A 21,075-nucleotide genomic window follows, 5' to 3' on the forward strand; every position below is an offset into this window, starting at 1 on the left:
GCGCCACAGCACTTCACCACCGTGTGGACCGGGGACTCGCAGGGAGCAGCGGGAAGCATTCGGGGAGGCCGCCGGCACAGCAGAGGGTTGGCAGGTCTGTTCTCACCGCCGGAGGACCGGGATCTTGCTGATTGCTTCGGCGGGCAGCCAGCTACATGACTTGTGCTGGCGCCTGCGAAGCAGACTGGGCATCACTCTCTACTTCTTGTGGCAGTGAATGCTGCAGGGGGCTGCGGGCTTACATCGATCCCGGCCACACAAGCATCCTCTTCAATGAGGGCCACGGACGGGGCAGAGTAGCCGGCATCCCCTCACGGCGATGGATGCTGCTCCTCCTCCTTTTCCCCCGGTGGGTGACCGACCACAATGTGGGGGTCCGTTTCCTTCATCGCCATTATTGTGGGGCCGGATGTGGGCGTACAGCCGGCCTCACAGGTGTTGAACGGGGCCCAGAACCCTGTTGGGATTGCCGGGGATGATTTTTTTTCCAAATTCGGTGCACTAATACCGCAAGCTGTTTTCACAGCTGCGGTAAAGGCACCCATGAGTGCCCAGTTTACCAAAATGGCCCCAGCCTTCTTTGTTCATCCTTGGATTCCCCGCCCAGGCTCCACAGTGTCTGTGAAGGCTGGAAGCAAGGAAGGGGTCCAAAACTCCACAGCCCTTGGTCTTCCACCTTGTCTGAATGGGGGCAAATCCCAGTGGCGGGGGCTGGCTGCCCTAATGGAACAACCAGACTGCCCCTTGTTGTAAAATGCAGGGCGAGAATGCAGAGGTTGTGCTGTAGTTCCTGTTAAATACTCCGAACCTGGAGCTGAAGACAAGTCGACCACTGGAACCAAAACCGAAGAGGATGATGAAGGAAACACAGCAGAGACGATTTCCAGAGACCAGAGAGCCTGATGTGTAACCAGAGCCTGCTATAGCCCTTCCTTTCAATCAACCTGGGGACTTCGAAAACCACGATCTCCGACCCAGAGCCTGGTGAGACCGATTAAGACTCAAAAAGATCTGCATTTTGAGCCATCACACCTCATGCTACGACACTGTGGGGCTGCAATAGCCCAATGACCTGGGACCTCGATCCATCTGGCGGTGCATGGTCTTCCGAATTCTGAATCACACAAACTTTGTGGGCATCCTGCTGAAACTCAGGAGACACAATTTGAGTCCTAAAAGACCCCTCACCAGAGTGCTAGACCTTCCAAGTGACAAAAATCTGACTAGCGATAGTCTTCTTCTAGCTCCAGAAAAGGGTGGCAAAATCCACAGAACCGCATCCAGCCGCAAAGAAACTCTTGCCGGGAGCCTTCCCCGTTGATCCCTGCTGCAAAGTCCTTTCCAAGGTCCTGCTGCAAAGTCCCTTGCAAGGTCCTGTTTTCAGTCACCACGACAAGGAGTCCACCAACCAGGTGTTTGGCTGCAGATCCTGAAGTCTTCCTGCTGTAACTCTTCTTCTGTGCTGAGGCACTGTGCTGGCTGGGGTATATTACTTACCTTAAGCCTTTGGGATTTCTGTAAAGCTTAGGGTTGTTTTGCTGTGATTGGACGGTCCCTCATTCAGTTCGCCCAAGCTCCTGCGGAACCCTCCTAGGGTGTCTTCTCTGAAGCCCATGGACTCAACTAACAGGAACTCTGACTTTTGCTACTTAAGAACCTATCCTGACAATGCCTGTTGGACACTAGACCCTAGTGACCCCCCTTCTGCCACTGAGAAAACTCATGCTCCAAGAATAAGGGAAAGACTTCTAAGGATTTGGCCTTTTGCCTAGAAAAGAGAATACATGTTTAAAAGTTACTTACTTGCAAAATAAGTTGGTTGGTTACTTTAACTCTGAGAGTGAACAGTTACAAAATGTATTACTTATGTTAGAAATGTTCAGCCATTCTGAAAAGTACATGCAACATCTTTCTTTCCTTAGAAACTGTTCCGTCATTCTAATAGAAAGTAGATGGAAGGTTATTTTACTCACCTGTAAATTGACTGTGCCGCTTTCCCAAAAGTAATGCTGATGGCTTCACTAACTATTTCTTTCAGAGAATAGGTGAATAGCTTTCCCAACTGGGTCTTGCTTCCCCTGACTTGTTGTTAGCCTGTCCAGGTTAAGTCTGCATTAGGTTTTACCTACCCAGATTAACCTTGAGTCATTCGTAAAGTGTAACACTGGGTTTTGCTTTCCCTGGTCTGTTTTAAACAGGCTGAGGTTTATACCTGCCTTTAAGCTGCTGATAGCTCCTTTAAAAAGTGTATATGTTTCACTTACCTTGAGGTAGCCTTTTGCCATCCTAATATAAGTTACAAGAGTTATTGCTTATTGTAAAGATTGGCGGGGGTGTCTATACTGCTGCTCTCTATATGGCAAAGTGGGAGCACAGGGCCCCCCAGCCAAGATTCTCTATTCAGTAGCTATGGGCGAGCAATCAAGGCTTAAGCTCTCAGAAGGTGATGCAGGCTGGTTCTTAAGTACAGTGTATTCCCCAAGCACCCACAAAGGAATGTTCACACACTATGTTAGTGATAACACAGTCTTTATATAATTAAGGTTCAAGGTTATATACACAATAACACACTTTGTGCTCTGGTTAATCTACAATGACAAATATATACAGTTTCTATGTGGTACCACAATTACTCTTAGATTCCATTAAAATGCATCAACTGTACTCAGTTCAAATGTCATACAAATCAATTAATAAAGTGACCCAACAATAGACATAGGAGGAAAGCAGGTTGGTTAAAACAATAGGCAGAATACTGGCCCTGTTACCTAAACAAAGTTCAGTGTTAGGATCCCAACCAGTAAATAAACATATAATACAAGCCCAGTCCATATATTGTTTCTATGAGTCTTATTTCCTTCTAAAAATAGTTCTACCACACCAATGTACCTGGAATAGCAGAGTTCGATGTCGGGTCGTCGACGGATCCTTCTTGAGCGGCTCCCTTTAAGGCAGGAGCCACAGATCGTCGAGCTCCCTCTGAGAAATGGTGAACAACGGCGACGAGGCAGCAGCTTCGGTCCTGGCAGTGCTCGTCGACGATCGGTCGTGGACGTCCTGCGAGGAGGAGGCGTGCGGTGCACCTCGACGACGGTAGTTCGTTACCACAAAGAGTCACTGAAGAACTTTGGCCCAGCAAGGGCGTCGGGTCGTCTGGCGTCTCTGCGGTCTTTGGGTGGCAGGAAACCCACCGGCGGATGCTCCTCAGCGTCAGCGGCCTCAACTTTCTCCAGCCGGACAAAGCGGTCGGCAGTGCTGGTGAGAGAGTCCTTGGATTCAAATGTCTTAATCAATGGAGCGTTGCGGCTCCGGTCATCGGTGGCTCAGTTTCAAACAGTTCCCGCTTCCGGGCAACACAGCTTTGACGGGCCTCCAGCGGTCATAGCAAACCTGCAAACCCTGGTTGGCGACGGTGGACGGCTGTCCGGTGCTTCTCTTTGTTCTCCTCGCGGTCCCAGTCTCCGGTTGACAGTCTTTCGAAGGCTGGCTTCCAGGGTGCTTCAGCGAAGGTTAGCGGTGCACAATGGTCCCTCGTAGCTCGGGAAGATGTCTCCTAGCCAGGTCCTCTCTTGGATCAGTTTCGACAGCACAGCAGCTTTCGGATTGCGGTGAAGGTAACAGCACTCAACCTTCTTCGGGCTCGGCGGTCGAGATCAAGTATCAGTTTCGACTTCAGCTTCTGAACTATTTCCCGAGGCCCCGAGATATACTGTTTGGACTCTCATTCATTCTTCTGGGTCACACTCAGGCAAACAATCACTCAGAAGGGCATTCAGCAGGCAGGCAGCCAATCAGGCTCACAGGGCATTCAGGCCATTCTCCTCCCTCTAAGACACTCATAACAAGGAATGTGTATTGGGACAAGTACCCAGCCATTCACCACTGCATTCATACCAGTTTCGGGCAGAGCTTTCTCAGTCTTTGTGTCACATACAAGAAACTAGACACACATAACAAGAAGTGCATATTGGTCACACACTCCATTCACCCAGGTCCCACCCACAGGGTGAACCCACAACATACAGTCACTGGGAAGGCTCCAGCCAGTCTGGCTTGGAATTCCCCCACAATAACATATATGGAACATCCACCCAACAGCCAGTCAGGGGAGAAGGAACAGAGTCAGGGCTTCCCAGGACTTTGAGAAAAACAAGGTAACAGGCAATATAAAGCAAGAGGCCACAGGGGCCATCTTGTCTCCTATCAGGAATCAACTTATTCCAATGGCAGGGCCTAGGTATCCCAAAATGGAAGATACTCAGATCACCTGTCAGATTCAGCATGGAGCTGCCACCAGCCCATACCCTGCTCTGTGGGTCACACACAGGTGCCCAAAAACATAAACTAGGGTTACAGGGTTGTGCCCCCACCCATGGGTGCCATAAGGAGCTGGACTGCCAGGAGTCCCACATGGACTCCTGGGCAGAAAACATTACAGAACGCAAATAAAAAAGGACTACAGGACAAAGACAGGGAGGCCCTAGACTCTCCAATGCATTTCCAGCATCACACATATCTCAATCAGTGTTTTACTGATCTCAAAAGCATCTGTAATAGAATATTACATCCTTAGGTTTTACTCACCTAGTATAACTGTGGGTTATCACAAAAGAAGTTATAGGTGTGTACTGTACTTAGAATAAATGTTACACTATTCACAAAAAGTATATTTTCCAGTTGGTTTACTAAGCGATTTCTGGCTGATCGTCACGGTACAACTGCTAGGGGCCACTACGCTTATATTACTGAAAGTAATCTAAAAATTAACTATTGGGCTGACTTCCTTAGAACTCCCGTTAGGTGTTCCAAATAAAGTTATATGCTTTGGTCTGTGTGCCTTCAAGCATTGGGTTGTGTTTTTATAAATGCGTGTATGACACTTTAACCTGTACTTACCCCAAGACGTAACTTGGCCTGCTTGTATTTAAAATAAACCTGTATTTTTTAAATAATGCTTCTGGTTGTCAGTGGTTCTATTAATTCATTTGTGTGGTATTGATTCTTGGTACCCATCTACAGCCCTCTCTCCCTCCTAAGATAAGCCTGGCTGCTCTGTCTACGCTACCCTGAACTCAGGTGGTACAGCCTTATACTAAGAGTGGAGTCTTGTACTGCCTCAGTTGAATGGTTTTACTAAGCGTAGGACTTCAGAAAATTGTCATAACAAAGCTTGAGCCTTTATTGGGCCAAAGTGGAAGCCAGGGGCCTAAACATAGCATGCACCCCCTGGGTGAGAATCTTTTGCCATCCCAGTCAAAATAAGGAACCCAGCACCCTCACAATCAATACTTTTCCATGCTGATTGCACCAATATATGCCAGTATTCACATGTATTCATTCACACAGTATTCATGTTTGCTTTGTGCATAATCCAAAATATCAATTCAACCATCAGCTAACATAACCAAAGGGACCTCCATGATTAAAAAAACAAAAAACACAACAACATAAAAAACCACATAGGATCCAAAAAAGAAAGAAGCAATAAACAAACGGTACCACAAAGTCCCATCAACTGTGGTCTCAACTACCCACAGCCTACCAAATAGAAGCAACAAACCACAAACAGCAACGACTAAACCCAAAAGACTAGGAAAAAACACTAATCGAAAGGATGCTCACTCAAATGAACACGACGCACACATCATGCCTCACAACAAAAGACAAAGAAGCGAGAACAGACAACAGAAATAATAAGAAAACACAAACCACTCAGGAGGCACCGACCAGCATGATTCCACAAACCCCAAAAAGTTGACAAACATCTCAGATGTCCCAAGGAGACATACAAACAACAGAGCAAAGACAGACTACAATGCTCGCTTACTTATCCACATACGACAACGTGGTAAACAAAAACGGCACAGCAACAACAAACCGACAGCCAACAAGCGTCACGTGTACAGACCCAACCAGGACACCAAGCAGAACAAGACAACTAATAAACCATCCCAACCCGGTCTCCACCATGGACAATACCCCAACCAGAATAAGAGACAAGTTGGAATCCATCAAACTCTACACCCCCTACATCATCAAGACTGGAACAACAGAGAGGTAGCTACCCTATTTACAACCTGGAACTAACCGGAACCAACCAACCCCGCCATAAACCTTACCGATCTACTTGACAAAGAGACTGACCAACAAAGAACCACCCCACCCAACAGACTCAACCGGTGAAAGCCCACCTGGAACGGAAACCCAACCAACAACCCACCGGCCAGAACAAAAAATACTAACAACAACCCGAAAGGGAAAATCAAGCAAACTACACTGCCACCTCCTCAACGTTAGATCCAAGGTAAAACACTCAACAGAAATCCATGACTTCCTAAGCGAAGGAGGCACAGACGTGCTTTTCCTTACAGAATCCTGGCTATCAGACAACTATACAGCCATTGCGAATGTAGCAATACCCGACAATTATAAATGAATACACGTCAGCAGAGAAAACTGAAGAGGAGGCGGAATCGGAATTATACACAAAGAACACACCCGAGCATCCCAAATAATCACAACCAACGCGGAAGGCTATGAATCTCTCCACATCAAGATACAACTAAGCAGCCAATCCAACATAGTATTCCTCCTTATCTACAGACCATCTTCTTACAACAAAACTAGTGGACGAGGCCGCCATGCTAAACCCACCACAACAACCTAGTCATACTGGGAGATTCAACCTATGGTTCGAAAAAGAAAATGAGTACACAGCAAACTCATTGGCGCACTCCTGGAAATCTTGCAGTTCAAGCAAATAGTAAATGGATCTACCCACGACGCGGGACACACCGTGGATGCAATTTTCTGCAGGGAAGAACTATGCGCATCCACGCCTCCTACACCAATGGTGTGGAGTGAACACTACTTGATACCATTCTACATCATACCCCAAACCTGTCCATCAGCCGGGAAGGAAGTGCTCCACACCAGCAAGAAACGAAACTGGAAGAACTTGGACCTAGAGGCCCTAACAAACCTACTAGACGCAACCGTCCCAAGCGAAAGAGATCCCACTGATAAAAACGTAGATAGAACAGAAAACACACTCAACAACTGAATCACCAAAGCCCTTGACCAATAAGCACCATCTAAAACGTTCAAAGCTACACCAAAAAAAAACTGTCAGCAAAATGGTTCACAGAAGAACTGAAAAAAACTCCCAAAAACTACCTCAAAATAGAAAATGGAGAGAACAATGCACCAGACAAGACAAAAAATACCAAAGACAACTCTTGTACAAAGCATCAGTCCTCAAAGCAAAAAAAAAAAACTACTACGCCACAAGAATAGAATCAGCAAACAATCCACAGAAAGAACTCTTCAAAATCATCAGATTAAAAAAAAAAACAAAAAAAAAAAAAAAAAACTCTTCCTGCAAAAATGACATCACCCCTACACAAACACTTTGTGACAAATCACCAACCATCTAAGAGAAAAAATAGACAATACAGGAGACCATCAGCCTCGCCAGCGCAAATACAACCGCAACAACTGGACCAAAGACACCAGGCGGAACACAGATTACAGCAAAACTCATCTGCCTAGAACCAATCACAGAGGAAACTTTTGCCACACTGATCAAGGATACCAACCTTGCAGGATCTCCAACGGACCCCAACACCCCAGACGTCTTTTAAAAGGAATCCTCAACCACATAACCCCAGCGACATGCTTCCAGAACCTAATGAATCTATCACTCAAAAGAGGAATAGTACCGTCCTCCTTCAAATCAGCATACATCAAACCACTGATAAAAAAAGGTCAGAAAGCGCAGAAGACCCAAGACCGATATCCAACCTGCCCTACCTAGAGAAGATCCTGGAGAACCACGTCTACAAAATCCATCTTAAACACGTAGAAACAAACGGAATACTCGACCAATCACAAGTTGGCTTCAAACCAATGAGAGGAACAGAATCAGCACTTCCATCGATATAGGACAACCTGAAAATAAATGCAGACAACGACACCCAATCGGACCTCCTTCAAATTGGACATATCAGCGTCTTTTGACACAATCAGCCATGCAACACTATTAAAATGATTGATGGAATGTGGCATTCAGGAATGAGCACTAAAGTGGCTTACCTCATTTCTAACAAACCAAACCGAAAGAACTTACCTACAACCGTTCACCTCAAACACCAAAAATATATCCAGAGTGACACAGGAGTCCAGCCTCTCCCCTCTACTTTTCAACGTCTACATGTGCCCACTGATGAAAATCCTTCGATCCCACTGACTTACCGCCTACAACTATGCAGACAACTGATCGTGAAAACAAATAGAACACAGGAACAAAATAACATCAACAGCTGCCTCATAGACATATACAAATGTATGACAACAAACAACCTCAAACGGCAACCAGCAAAAACTGAAATAATGTTCTCACCTGCAGGATTCGACAGAGGGAACCCACAATTGGACTGGCCAATCAGCATTGGAACGCAACCAGAGACTACCAATGTAGTAAACAACCTAGGAATACTCATGGACAATGGACCATCATTGGAACCGCAAGTCAACACAATCACCAAAAATGCTTCCTCCTACAACTACTCAGAGAATTAATCACTACCTCTCTTTTCCGCACAGAACCCTCACAATCATATCCCTGATACTCACAAGAATTACCTACGCAAACAGCCTCTACCCCCAAAGGGTGCAAAATACAGCAGCCAGATTCCTATTGAGACTAAACAGAAGAGACCACATCACTCCAGCATTGAAAAGCCTACACTGGTTACCAGTAAAAGAAAAGTGCATCAAATTCAAAGCACTCTGCATCGACCCACAAAGCCTTGCACAGACAATGTGCGCAATTCCTCCAAGACAAGATTAACCGGTATCGCCCAGAAAGGGAACTAATATCCAGCAACGACTTACAAATAGAGGCAAAACACTACGAAAAAAGGAATTTCGGCGGAACAGCGTTCTCACGTCTAATTGCAAACACCTGGAACAACATGCCCAAAGTAATTAGAACCACAGAAAACCACATCACCTTCAGGAAACTGCTCAAACCCTGGTTATTCAGCAGACAATGACAACCTGGGACACTGGCAACAACAACACCGCGGACAAAAAACTAGGAGAAAAACCTGGCCAGATACCGCCAAGCGGCATCCAAAGGGCTGCCGCAGAGAGAGACCACAACGGACTGAACGACTTCACTAACCCTCGTCCCTTAATGCTCCTCCGACATAACTGTCACCTCTACACCAGATCTTGGACTAGCCACACTCAAACATACAGAGAACCATTACTATGCCGACATCCAGAGTGGACCACCCACATAGCCCAATACCATCTAAAGTGCAACAACACACCAAGATGCCGAACTACCTTACAGCTACGACCACCTGTGACTCTGAATCCCTTATGGACACTATCCAACAAGTGCACACGACCAACCCATCATAACCACACAACACTAACACAAACACAAAACACTAACACACACCGAGGCATGGAATCTTACCTATATGGTTACAATGCGTGAGGTCGCTCACAAATGACCACATGCAAAACAGACTCCTGTTTCTCCTGGTTCTGACCCTATCCTCTCACCTTTTTGCCCACTAACCTCCCAACCCCTTTTTCTGCAGAGCCACGCGTGTGCCTCGAGACTGCCCCAGGGTGGTAACAGTGCACGGCACAAATCAACTTAACATAACATACAGCCAGTAATGATACCATAAGAAAACATGCCCACCATGGCTCTGCCACACACTCTTGTTGGCTCTGCCTTTAAAAATGTCTAGTCACAACAAGAAAACACGTCCAAACTGGCTGCACAGTGCAGGCGAGACTAGATGGTTAATAATGCTGGTTTGCTTTACCCTTGATGCCCAGTGAAAAAAGCAACGCCGCAGTAAGAAATGGCTTGACTGGCTGCCCTAAATGCCAGTCTGGGTACATTATAACACTCATACTTGCTTTGTCATAGAATCTCAGTCAAAAGAAAAAAAATATGTCATGCAACAGCAAAGAAATACTAGACTGGGCACCCCAAAATGCAAGTGCAGCCACATAAAAGCACAGATCTTTATAATTTTTTTTTTAAAAAAAACATCATTTTGTACTGGCATCTATGACGGATACCCATTAAAAGTGCATTGTGATTGGGATTCCAAGATGGCCGCCGAGGGGAGAGCAGCGTGATCACAGAGCTCTCACAACCCCGGGGCCAAAGACAATAAAGATAGAATAAAAGAGCCTTCCCCAGGTAGGGATTTATCGATGTAGGCTGAGGTGGTGGAGTGCAGCAGCCCGCATCGCTGGGGGACTTCGGCAGAGGCGGGTGTGCGGCCTTCGTCTCCGTGGTGTCTGAGGTGCGGAGGCACTGCACCTGCAGCCAGTGCAGGCCGAGCTGAGAGACACGCTCACAGACCACGAGCAAGAAGAACCACTCGGGTAGACCTGTGGCGGCCGAGGACCCAGTGCGGCTGTGAGGCAGGGTGGCAGAAAGCAGCCGCTGTCAAACGGTGCACAGCTGGACAAGCCCATCAGGAAGGAGCTTCCTGCGATATTGGATGTCCACCGGGGCTGGATTTGTGGAGCCGGGGCTCCCCTGCTGGTGAGCACCAGGGAGAAGATTGAGGTGGGGCCTAGCACCCCTGCTCCGGAGAAGCAGTATCTCATCGGAGAGATCAGGAGGATCCGGAGGGGCCATACCCATAGCCCACTGTTGAGAGCTGCGCAGCAGAGAAGTGCACCACCCGGACCGGCCAAGAGGCCCGGGAAGGGCCGCACAGGGAATGTCAAGAGGCAGGAAGGCGGCGACCCTGAGGGGCTCGACTCTCCACTCCCCCCACCAACCCCTTTGGGGGAGAACCATCACAGGTCAGCATGCGCCCTGGCCCAAGGAAAGGGTGCAAGCAGGCAGAGACTGACCAGCAGCTTTGAGCAGAGTGGCAGAGAGGAGTGGGGGAGCGTGGCGGGAGGGCTTGTGCCCAAGCTTTGAAGCCGGAACTTTGCAGAGAAGACCAAGGGAGGCCCTGTGGTGTTAAAGCCAGGGTGGCTTGAGGCCCATTTTGAATTTTGGAGCTGCATATAGTGCCTCAGCCAGTGCAACCCCATCCAGAAGCAGAGCAAGGGACACAAGGGAGCAAGAGGCGAACAATGCATAGGAGACAGTGACCAGCGCCATGGCCTTCCCAGGCCAATTCTGAGGCTAAATAAGAGGGCTTAAGAGTTCATCTACATCTGTGGTGGGCAAGGAAGAATGAGGGAGAGGCCATTTGGTCGGGCTCAGGGCAGAGTGATCCTGGCACCAAGGCCAGGAGGAGGGTAATTTGAACCACAAGCAAGAGGACAAACAGTGGCTCACCTGCGCACAGTTAGAGGGGAGTTCCAAACCCCCCCTGCTCGACAACTCAGCAGAGGGAGGAGGTTCATACACCCTGAAAAAATGGCCAGAAAAGGTCTGAAGGAGGGTGCGACACGACATCTGAGAGAAAAGGAGGGGGCAGGCCTCCCCAATCAGACCTGCCTATGCACTATGTCCAAAATAAAAGGGGAAGGACATGCAGGCTGCCCTCAAGTCGGTAAAGAAACCACAGGAGGGCAATCTGCACAGAATCTGAGGCAGAGACAGTGATTTACCCGCTGGGGGAGATCAGGGGCAGAAAGGATTTGGGGGCGCCGGCAGGCACTGCAAAAGACTAAGTGGTCACTCGGGAGGGTATCAGGTAATAAGTCCCATACATAATGTCACCGGGAAAAGCCATTGGCGACATTATATATGGTGACATTATGTATGGGGACAGCTTGCTGGGATGACCCCTGCTCCACTTGTAAAAAGAAAAAAAAAAAATAATTCAGGGGTTACGGGGTGTCCCCCACATGTTCTATGTAATAATATCTCAGCAAAAAAACTGATACTTTCTTTGTCAGGAGACATTTTTGCAAGGACATTATTACATGGAACCCTCAGGAGGTCCTTCACCAATGCGGTCAGGATTTTGGGGACAAGACAGCGAACACCATTCAATCACAGCTGGGCAAAATGCAAGCGGAACTGTCCCAATCGTTGCAAGAGGTAATGGGGGACATAACGAAACTAGAGGAGCGGACCGATGCGTAGAGCGCCATACAAGAGGTTGCAGAGGACACAAAGAAGATCGACAAGCTGGTAGAGCAATTAGCAAGGGTCACGCAGGACCTCGAGACCCAGAGCGAAGACCTTGAAAACCGCTCGAGAAGATCTAACTTCAGAATAAAGGGCCTCGCTGAGGTGGTCAAGGATCTACGCACGATGGAGCAAGTGTTCGCGAACCTGCTGGTGGTGGAATACTGGTCGGGGATAAAGCTGGACAGCATACACAGAGTGGGGCCTTACATGAGTACAGGAAGAAGGAGAAGGTGCTGGCAGCTGCCAGTAGGGCCAGATCAATCATCTACAATGGCCCGGAACTTCAGCTATTCCAGGTACTAGCCCAGACCACCCTGGTGAAGCATAGGACGATGTGCCCGGTAGTGCGCACCCTAATACGGGTGGACATATGCTATAAATGGACCTTTCCCTTTGAACTACTGTTCGAATGGGAAGGGAAACAACATTGGGTCACCACCTGCGACAAAGGTACTGAGGATCGAGGACGAATGGGTCACCAAGGCAAGAACAAAGATCGGCGAGAGAACCACTCAAGAGGTAAATGTTTGAGTGGACAAAGTTTTCGACAAGGGCCTAAAATAAACAGGGCCTAAGGGGCCCGGTTTAAACCCCCAACGAGGGGAAGGTTCCCACAAGCCTATCAACACAGGATCGCCACGCTGAAGGAAAAGGGGGGTTACAGGAAGGAATGTTGTAGGGTGCCTGATGCAGGAAGTTAGGGGAAGGTACCGGGGGTGGTGGGTGGTACAGGAAGTCTTGGTTTATCTTCATGGGTCTAGGGGGACCCCCACAGGTTTACTCAGGGTTGTTACAAGGGCTGAATTCCAGAGATGATGGGTCACGGGGAACTAGAGGCTGGTTGGGCCCGCTCAGAGGGGGTGGGAAGGTGAAGGGAGAAGGGGATTGGGGGGAGGGAGATCCCAACGGCAGCCACTCATTAGTGCAAACCGCATGGTAAGACGACCATGGGAAAGAGGGAAGTGCTTCGGGTGACCTCCATAAACATTAGGGGGCTTGATTCCCCGGTGAAGAGAAGGAAGTTGGAACAGTTCCAGGGGTGGAGTAAGTCGGAAATTGTAGCTGGGTGCTCTTTACCATGCTACCTACCCGCCTTTAGCAAAAAATCTGCACCGGCTGCTGCCGGAATGGGTGCCCTTATCTATATCCTGGATGGGGAGGATAACTGCCCTTAAAATTGTTATTTTACCCAAGAACCTGTACTATTTCATGGACCTGCCAGTGGTGGATCCCCAGGGTTTCTTAAGGACCCTTTAAAAAAATGTGGGGCCATATATTTGGAACCGCAAGAGACCCCGGGTAGCTATGCAGATGCTAATGTCTCTGAGAAGTAAGCGAGGGCTGTGAGCGCCAAACTTCCGGATTATAGCAGAAGGGCCAATGAGCCAGGCATGTCCCTATACGAAGCAGTGGGAAACTGCTGCGGGGCAGTCGGTGGAGAGGGAACTTTGGACTCAGTTATGGAAGGATATCCCCAAGCTCACGGAGGCCATCCAGACTCAGGAGATGTGGGTTAAGATAATGGGGTCCCTTGGCATCTCACCCCAGAAAAACTACATTCTACCCAACTATGTCAGCACTCTGCTGCAGGGGATGTGGGGGACTGGGATTGGGGAAGCATATCTGGTGGGAATGCCCAGTCATACAGCCTTATTGGGACATGATCTGTGCAGCAACAAATAGTATTTTTGGTAGATGCCGGACACCTTAAGGATGGCTATCCTGGGAATGGGGGGGGTTCTGGAAAATCTACTTTCGAAAGCTCAAAGAAAGATATACTTCATCCTGATAGTGGCAGCAACGATTGTGGTGGCACACAAATGGAAACTAAAAGCTGCCCCCCACAGGACACAAATGGGTTAGTGTCTGATATTGATATGTTTAGAAATTGTTTCGAATTTTATACGAAGGCCCTTATAAAGGCCACTGAATGTGTATACGTTTGCAGTAAAATAAATATGTGGTCTTTGGTATAAATAAAAGACTTATGCCTTTTTTGAATAAACAGAAAAATTCTATAATACCAACTGAATAATTGTATGTTTTGGGTGTGATATAAATAGCCTTGGTCACTGTTTATGTTTTGTATTACTAGTATTCTCTCAGACTGGGACACTGTCCTGCCTCACCTTCAGTGTGACTCGCGGGCCGCATGGTGCCCAAGGAAAATGAGATTGCTGGTGTGATTACTCGCTCCACTTCGGGAGGGCGCGTTCACATGAAGTTGGGAGGAGATATGGCTGAAGTTTCTAGGTGCGGCGAGGACTATGGTGGGGAAGTTCTCAAACAGGGGCCGTAAAACAGCTGGCAAGAGAGCTGGCCACTCACAGAAACTTGGGACTGTGAGCCATCTACAGAGTTTATGGGCTCTGGGCGGGGGCAACAGGACTGGGTGCACTGTTGGTTACATGTGTTGGGATTGATGGGGGGGGGGGTGGGGGACGAGAAGTGATGGGGTTTACATGTGTTCTTACTGTTGAAAATATCAATAAAATACTAGAAGAAGTGCATTGTTACTGTGCTGCCCTCACCAGCCAAAATAAGCTCCCTGGCTCAACACAAAAAAAACACACCCACACACTTTCTTTGACTCAACATTCACTCTTCTTCACACACAGCATTCACTCACTCTTTGCCCGAGAGTATCAGAAAGGACCTTCCCATACATTTTATATCCTCCTGCACCTATTGCAAATAGGCACAGGGAATTTTCTTTTTTTCCCTGTGCTTTGAAAAGTGCACCCCTTTAAAAAAATCGGATTTACTTGAAAATGCCCAGAACTCCCTTTGCATCATCTGCCTTGCCCAGTTGTGCATTTACTGGGAAAAGAACACCTCAATGTGCAATACTATGAGGCACACATTTAAATGTCCTTTGTGCACGGTCCACCGCCTTTTTGTCGCAAGTGAAGTGAATGAGCATCCCATCAGTTGCACCAAACACGTTTTGAAAATCGTGGCACAAAGGTTTATCTCTACTGATCACTTCTTTACACTGTACGTTCATTTCAGAGAGTGTGGTTCAAGGGATCAGACGGGAATTAGGAATGGGAAAGGACACACAAGAAGGAAAAGGAGCATGGGGTTTTTACCGTTTCTGCAGTCATTAACCCTAGATATTCTGTCAAATGTAACGGATTAACAGGTACTGTATCAAACTTCATTAGTTCCAAGGCATAAATAAGTGGTATTGCATCGCAATTTGCGATATAATACTGCTGTTTTGCTGTGTATTTAAACAATCATGTTGCACTAACTGCGATATGATTTCCACAGCTAATTAAAAAAAAGATTGTGCCTTTAAAGTCTGCCTCTGTGCACAGCGTGCACTGCAGGTGAGGCAGAAGCACCCGGGCTGGGCTAAAAACATTGTATTAATGTTATGAGCCCAGCCCAGATGCAGCGTCATCACATCATGAGAGGAGGATCTCAGCCCCCCTCTCACACTCTGGCTTCGGCCTTTCAAGAGGTGAAGTGGAGGGAGTCACGGTGCTAGGGGAGGTTTGGGTGGGGAGCCGAGCCCTTTTGAGGCAAATGTGTTGTCGGTGCTGGGTGTAAGTGGCTGACGATAATATTTCTCCTGCCTTTCAAAAGGTCTTCTGTGATCAGCAGGCTGCGTTATTACTGCAGGTGCTTGTTTTAGCAAGTGGCTGAGAATAATATTTATTCCGCCCGAATGGGCGGGAGAAATATTATTGCCAGCCACTCTCTAACACCCAGCACCCGCTGTAATAATACAGCCTGCTGCTCCTAGAAGGCCTTTCAAAAGGTCTTCTGCGATCACCAGGCTGTGTTATTACAGCGGGTGCTGGTGTTAGCAAGTGGCCGGCAATAATATTTCTCCTGCCCGTACGGGTGGGAGAAATATTTTTGCCAGCCACTCTCTAACACCCAGGACCCGCAGTAAGCAGCAACAGTCCTGGCTGAAGATGTGTGCCCCCCGGCCCTCCACTGCTGGGTGGAAACAGTGGTGAACGGACTGGAGCCTACAGTTGTCTCAGGCACCAACGAAAAGTGCTCCAAAGTTGCAAAGAAATGGGAATTAATTCCTTTTGTGACGCTGTTTGAATAACCCATGGAGGACTTTTCTGATAAAATGTGATGCAAATTGTACAATATTCAGCAACACTGGTCAAAACTATTAGCCACATAATTTAGTCCAGTAATTCATCAAACTGGCCCACATGGCAAAAAAGGTGGCACACTTTGTCCCAAAAAGTGGGCCTACAAAAGCATTTTGCATTTTTGGTTAAGCCATGGGCCTATTGCCCTATAGGTCAGCCCGAGCAGCCTGCAGTGGTGCACGGAGGTTAGCTGCCGAATTTATCATGAGGCAGGCAGCCAGAGCCAGTAGGAAGCTTTACACTGGCCATAATTATAATGTGAGCATTGCAAAGCTCATTTTAAAGCCCCAGACGAGAATTGTGACTTTTTTTGCTGTGCTTTGTGGACTGGAAACATGGCGGCAGTTGCCGGACTCCCTGCCCCCTGAGGCTCGAGGCCTCTTTTGTTTGTAAAGGCGAAAGGCCCCAACGCTGTCCCAAATTACTGGGCTGGGTGTTAGCAAGTGGCTGCGCTGGCATTTGTTCGGGTGGGAGAAATATAATTTTCACTCCATAGCGGGTGCTGAGGGGCCCTGTCGATTCTCGAGGCCCCCCTCCAAGAGTGAGTGTGCATTGTTGTGAGTAGGTAATGAGTTGCTTTTTGCCTATTTTGTAGGAATTGGTCTGCAGTCTAGAGGAAGATTAGGCAGAGAGGTCCTTCCCACTGTGACTTGATAACAACGGGCCTAAGAGGTAAGCAAAGCCTAGTCTAACTTTTTATTCTAAAAATATCTTTTTAATTGTAGACTATTCAAAGGCCTTCTGCAAGCAGGATCTGTTATTGGTGCAGGTGGCTGCGATGGGAATTAATTTTCTCCTGGGAGAAATATCAATACCTGCCACTTGCGTGCGTTCAACCTCACACAAAAAGCATTGCCTGTGCTGGCAGAAAGCCTTTTAAATATTCTTTCAATCACAATTTAAAGAATTTTAGAATGCTTTCTGCCAGCAGGATGTGTTAAAATTGCAGGGCTGGGTGCATTGGGTGGGCAAAATATTCATCCTAGAGCCCTTTGCTAGCACGCAGCTATGCACTGATGGGGTACAACTAGTTCTGGTGACATTCAAAATTAGTACAAAATTGCTAATCAAATAAACTCATTTGCTAATCAAAGCAATTTTTTTCATTAGCAAATTCTGCTAATCAATTTTTTAAAACGAATGTATGCCTTGAGTTCCAGGGCAGGTACTGTGTCTGGCTGGAATCAGTATCCCAACCCGACACTGTGTCTGTAATTATTTGCCAAGGGGCGGGTATTGTCAGATGTAGCTGATGAGCAGGTATGTACTGTATCGGAAGTCATTAGCACCAAAGCAGGTATTATGTCTGGATTCCCTCCAGCCATGGCCCTTTACCATTAGCGCTAGAGAAGGTCGTGTCTGCTGATATACATCAGGGTGTTGTTTGTGTCTGCAGTTATTATCCACAGCAGGTTCATTAAACCCAGAGAAAGTACCGGATCTGCAGCCATTAGCCCTGGAGAATCATTACTTTCAGAGTAGGCATTGGAACTGGAGACAGTACACGCCTGCAATCGTTAGCCGGAGCAGGTAATAGAGTCACTTACACCAGACCACGGTCGGTGTAGTAGCTGCACAGCAGTTACTGCGTCTGAGCATTCCAGAGCCTAAACTGTACCGTAAATGAGCATCGGAGCAGCTACTGTGTCTACGACACCAACAGGCTGCCCTGTATAATTTCAAAACCAGATGTTTAGAAAGTCACGTACCTACATTTTTTTTATGTCAACATGTGATAAGTACAATACAACAAATGACAGCTTCAGCTGCGGGCTCTTACTCAAACGTGCGTTTCCAGAGGTTGCAAAGGGTCTCCTCTTACCAATATAACAACAAAGGGGTGAGAACTATCTAAGTTAATGGCTGCTAAAAGAAATTCATGTAAAATTCACTACAAAAAGCTGGATCTTATGCACTCACCTGATGCTGCCTAGGAACTGAAAAGGAGAGTTCCGCAAAGGGAAGCCTTGTTGCTTTCATTATCAATAGAAACACACATTTAAAGTCCCTATGAGACCTGACAGCATTGTGTGTGGATTTAAAAGTTTCCCCCGACACTTTCCAAAATGCCTTTAAGGCGTCATGACGTTAACTGAAATGCCATTAAGTCGTCGTGGCGTTTTCACGTAAGATGTCTACGTGTTTAGGAAGAGAATCATGGTGGAAGGAGGATTCTATGCCCAGCACGGGCATGTATTTATTTTTTATTGTTTGTTTATACATCTCGCAATTATTTGAAAGCGCCAGGTATATTTAGGTGCCGTAGGGTTTGATTTTCCTATTTTGATTTTGGTTGCAGCAACAGCGTGTCTTCCCGGCTGGTAAGTCGTATTCCCATCCCGGCTCACTGCGCCCCGCCCCAAGCAGAAGTGATTTATGGTAGTGCAGCGAACGCCAAGACCAAGAGAATATAAAACATTGAAAGCGCTCTGGCCCCTTCACTAATTAGTTATCCCACCCATCTGTGTTCAAGTTCAAATGCCAGGTGTGAGTAGTTCATCTAGAGGCCTTCCTTTTCAACATTCCATTTTCTTTTCTTTTTTATTTTTTTTATTTTTATTGGTTTGTTAACCTTTAAAAAATGATTAAGAACATTCCATTTTCTCTTCAACTTTTTTAACGTGAACTCTGAATTTCCAGCACATGTTGCTTCAATAGAACTATTCGGTTTTGGAGCTGTCAAAAACTGCAATCCTTATTTGGACAGACCCCATGCTAGAAATTAAATTAAAGGTATTTTCTTAGTTTAGTAAACTCGGCAGGGGACAGAAATTCACTTTAGTAGTATACTTTTTGTTCTTAGGGTTCGTACAGTAAACCGCAATTGTTTTTTCTACCTGTTGGAGACTAGTGTGTCTTTAACAGGACTCGGGGAAACGAGCAGGAAACGGGAGGTGGAAAGGGGCAGTTGACATTTGTATTTGCTAAAGTAGATAATAAAGGGAAGGAGTGCCCTAAGCTGGTGTTGCATCCTTTATCTGTACTCCGGTACAACAACTGGGGACTAGGTTTTTTCTGCACACCAGCATCCGCCTCACCCAGTGCCTGGAGCGCTGCCAGGCGATTCCCTCCTACCTCCAATGGCAGTCTGCCATCATCCAGTGTACCAGGTGATCCTCCCTCATCCGCACGGCAGTCCACCATCCCGCATAAGGTGAATAATACGGCTATCCCACCAAAAGAAAGAGAAGTCCCACTCTGCATGAGCCATGCAGTGCAGCACACAGGAGATCTCTCGACCCACGTGTGAGGGAGCTGCCACAGACGGGCAACACGGCGCACTCATGCAGGTGGCAGCACCACCAGGCTGAGCCCAGGCAAGAAACGGCACAAGCCGGGAAAGAAACAAAGCCTCAGGGGAGATCCTACAAGGGGAAAAAAAAGGCCTCACCACCACCTGTTTGTGGCAAAGCCTAATACAGCCATTCCTACAGTCAATGTTTTCATAAGCCCTACTTTCAACAGGCACAAGCCCCAGGACACAACAGGCGCCACACCCAACGACCCAGATACCCACCAGAGAGACACTAATAATGCGAGAGCGAGCAACCTCCATACAACACTTGGGTGATCATGAGCAGCCCAAACTCCCCAACAAGACGGGGAACTCTACCCCAGTCATGGCCTCGACATACAAGGAGTGATAAAAACAATAGTCAAGACAATCCCGCCAAATGAGAGACACCTATGCATCACTCATCATGGCGCTCAACAACTCATCATAGAACCAAACGGAGACTAAGAGCAGTACGTTTTCAACCAGTGCCCTCAAAGAACTGATAAAACCATAGACCGTCATCACACGCCTGCGGCTAAAGCACACACACTGCCGGTTTCATGAATTGTCAGTTGAAGAGGCGATACAACCAACATTCAGAAAACTCCTTAAAAAACTTGAACCATCAACGAAGTCGGTGAACTTGTAAGAATATTTGAGAGAGTTGATGCACAAGCGGCATCCATTGAGAACACGCCAATGGACAAAGGGTTGCAAAATGAATCCATCAAAGCAAAACACCCTCAGTGGATCGCAGGGCAGGGTCCGCCCGCAGGACGGCCTAACAACCATACATTTCAACAAACTAAAAGGCAATGCTACTGAGGCGGAATTAATTTCCCACATGCCGGAACATTCTCGGCACTCACCCAAAAATGCTCTAACCCACAGATTGAACCCCCCCACCACAGGGTAGACATTTCAGCAGGGCATTCCAACAGCCACACTACGCTCCACGCCCCAAACAAACACAGTTCCAAAGTTAACCGCGGTTCATGGGAGCCATGAACGAGATGACATTGCAGTACCCCGAGCTAAGTTATGATCAATGGGACGTGCACACGGTTCAGGATGAATATGTGCCCCCACGGCAGTACCAACATCTGGGAGACCCATCAACAACAATCGGGGCATTCATATGACTACGCCTATGACTGATCACGCGCAAGCGGATGAATACGTCGACCTCATTAGAAATGATCAAGAAGCGAAGGAGTCCCTGTAAACCTAGGGAACAGACATTACTGCTTCTTGGTGGACTCGGGAGCACCAGTCAACATAATGGGGGAACAGGAGTTACTACAAATGCCTGAGAAGCCGACCCTTACAAAGACACCGAGAATATTCCAGTGGGGTGTCACCCAGCCCCAGCACTCCGTAGGACTATTTCGATGCACCCTAGGATGCACCCTAGTCCACAATGGGTGTTCAGTCAACACCTTAATCCGCATAATAGCCCCACAAAGGGTCGCTGCCTGCTGGGTTACCACACCGTGAGTGAGCTGGGGCTAATAGCCTTCCACTACCAG

General features: G+C 47.4%; 1 protein-coding gene and 1 long non-coding RNA gene across 6 annotated transcripts in view; one reads left to right on the plus strand and one right to left on the minus strand.

The window, feature by feature from the left end:
* GOLGA5 (golgin A5) overlaps positions 1-18,315 on the minus strand; it is an 800,028-nt gene extending 781,713 nt beyond the window's left edge. For 2 of the 4 annotated variants that reach the window (XM_069637746.1, XM_069637745.1), the window contains exon 1: positions 18,190-18,274. Coding sequence is in view for 1 of the 4 variants with exons in the window: in XM_069637742.1 (XP_069493843.1) it covers positions 18,190-18,249 (60 nt within the window). In the remaining 3 variants the exon portion in view is untranslated. Of the gene's footprint in view, positions 1-18,189 lie in introns of all 4 variants that reach the window. The other 2 variants (XM_069637743.1, XM_069637742.1) reach the window with 2 other exon arrangements.
* Positions 18,316-18,418: 103 nt separating this feature from the next.
* Positions 18,419-21,075, plus strand: part of LOC138526913 (uncharacterized) — a 43,369-nt gene continuing 40,712 nt past the window's right edge. For both annotated transcript variants that reach the window (XR_011283772.1, XR_011283773.1), the window contains exon 1: positions 18,419-18,590. This is a non-coding gene — a long non-coding RNA (uncharacterized lncRNA). The remainder of the gene's footprint in view (positions 18,591-21,075) is intronic.

This window comes from Ambystoma mexicanum, chromosome 14 (assembly GCF_040938575.1).
Source record: "Ambystoma mexicanum isolate Mex_15411 chromosome 14, UKY_AmexF1_1, whole genome shotgun sequence".
NCBI classification, from domain to species: domain Eukaryota; kingdom Metazoa; phylum Chordata; class Amphibia; order Caudata; family Ambystomatidae; genus Ambystoma; species Ambystoma mexicanum.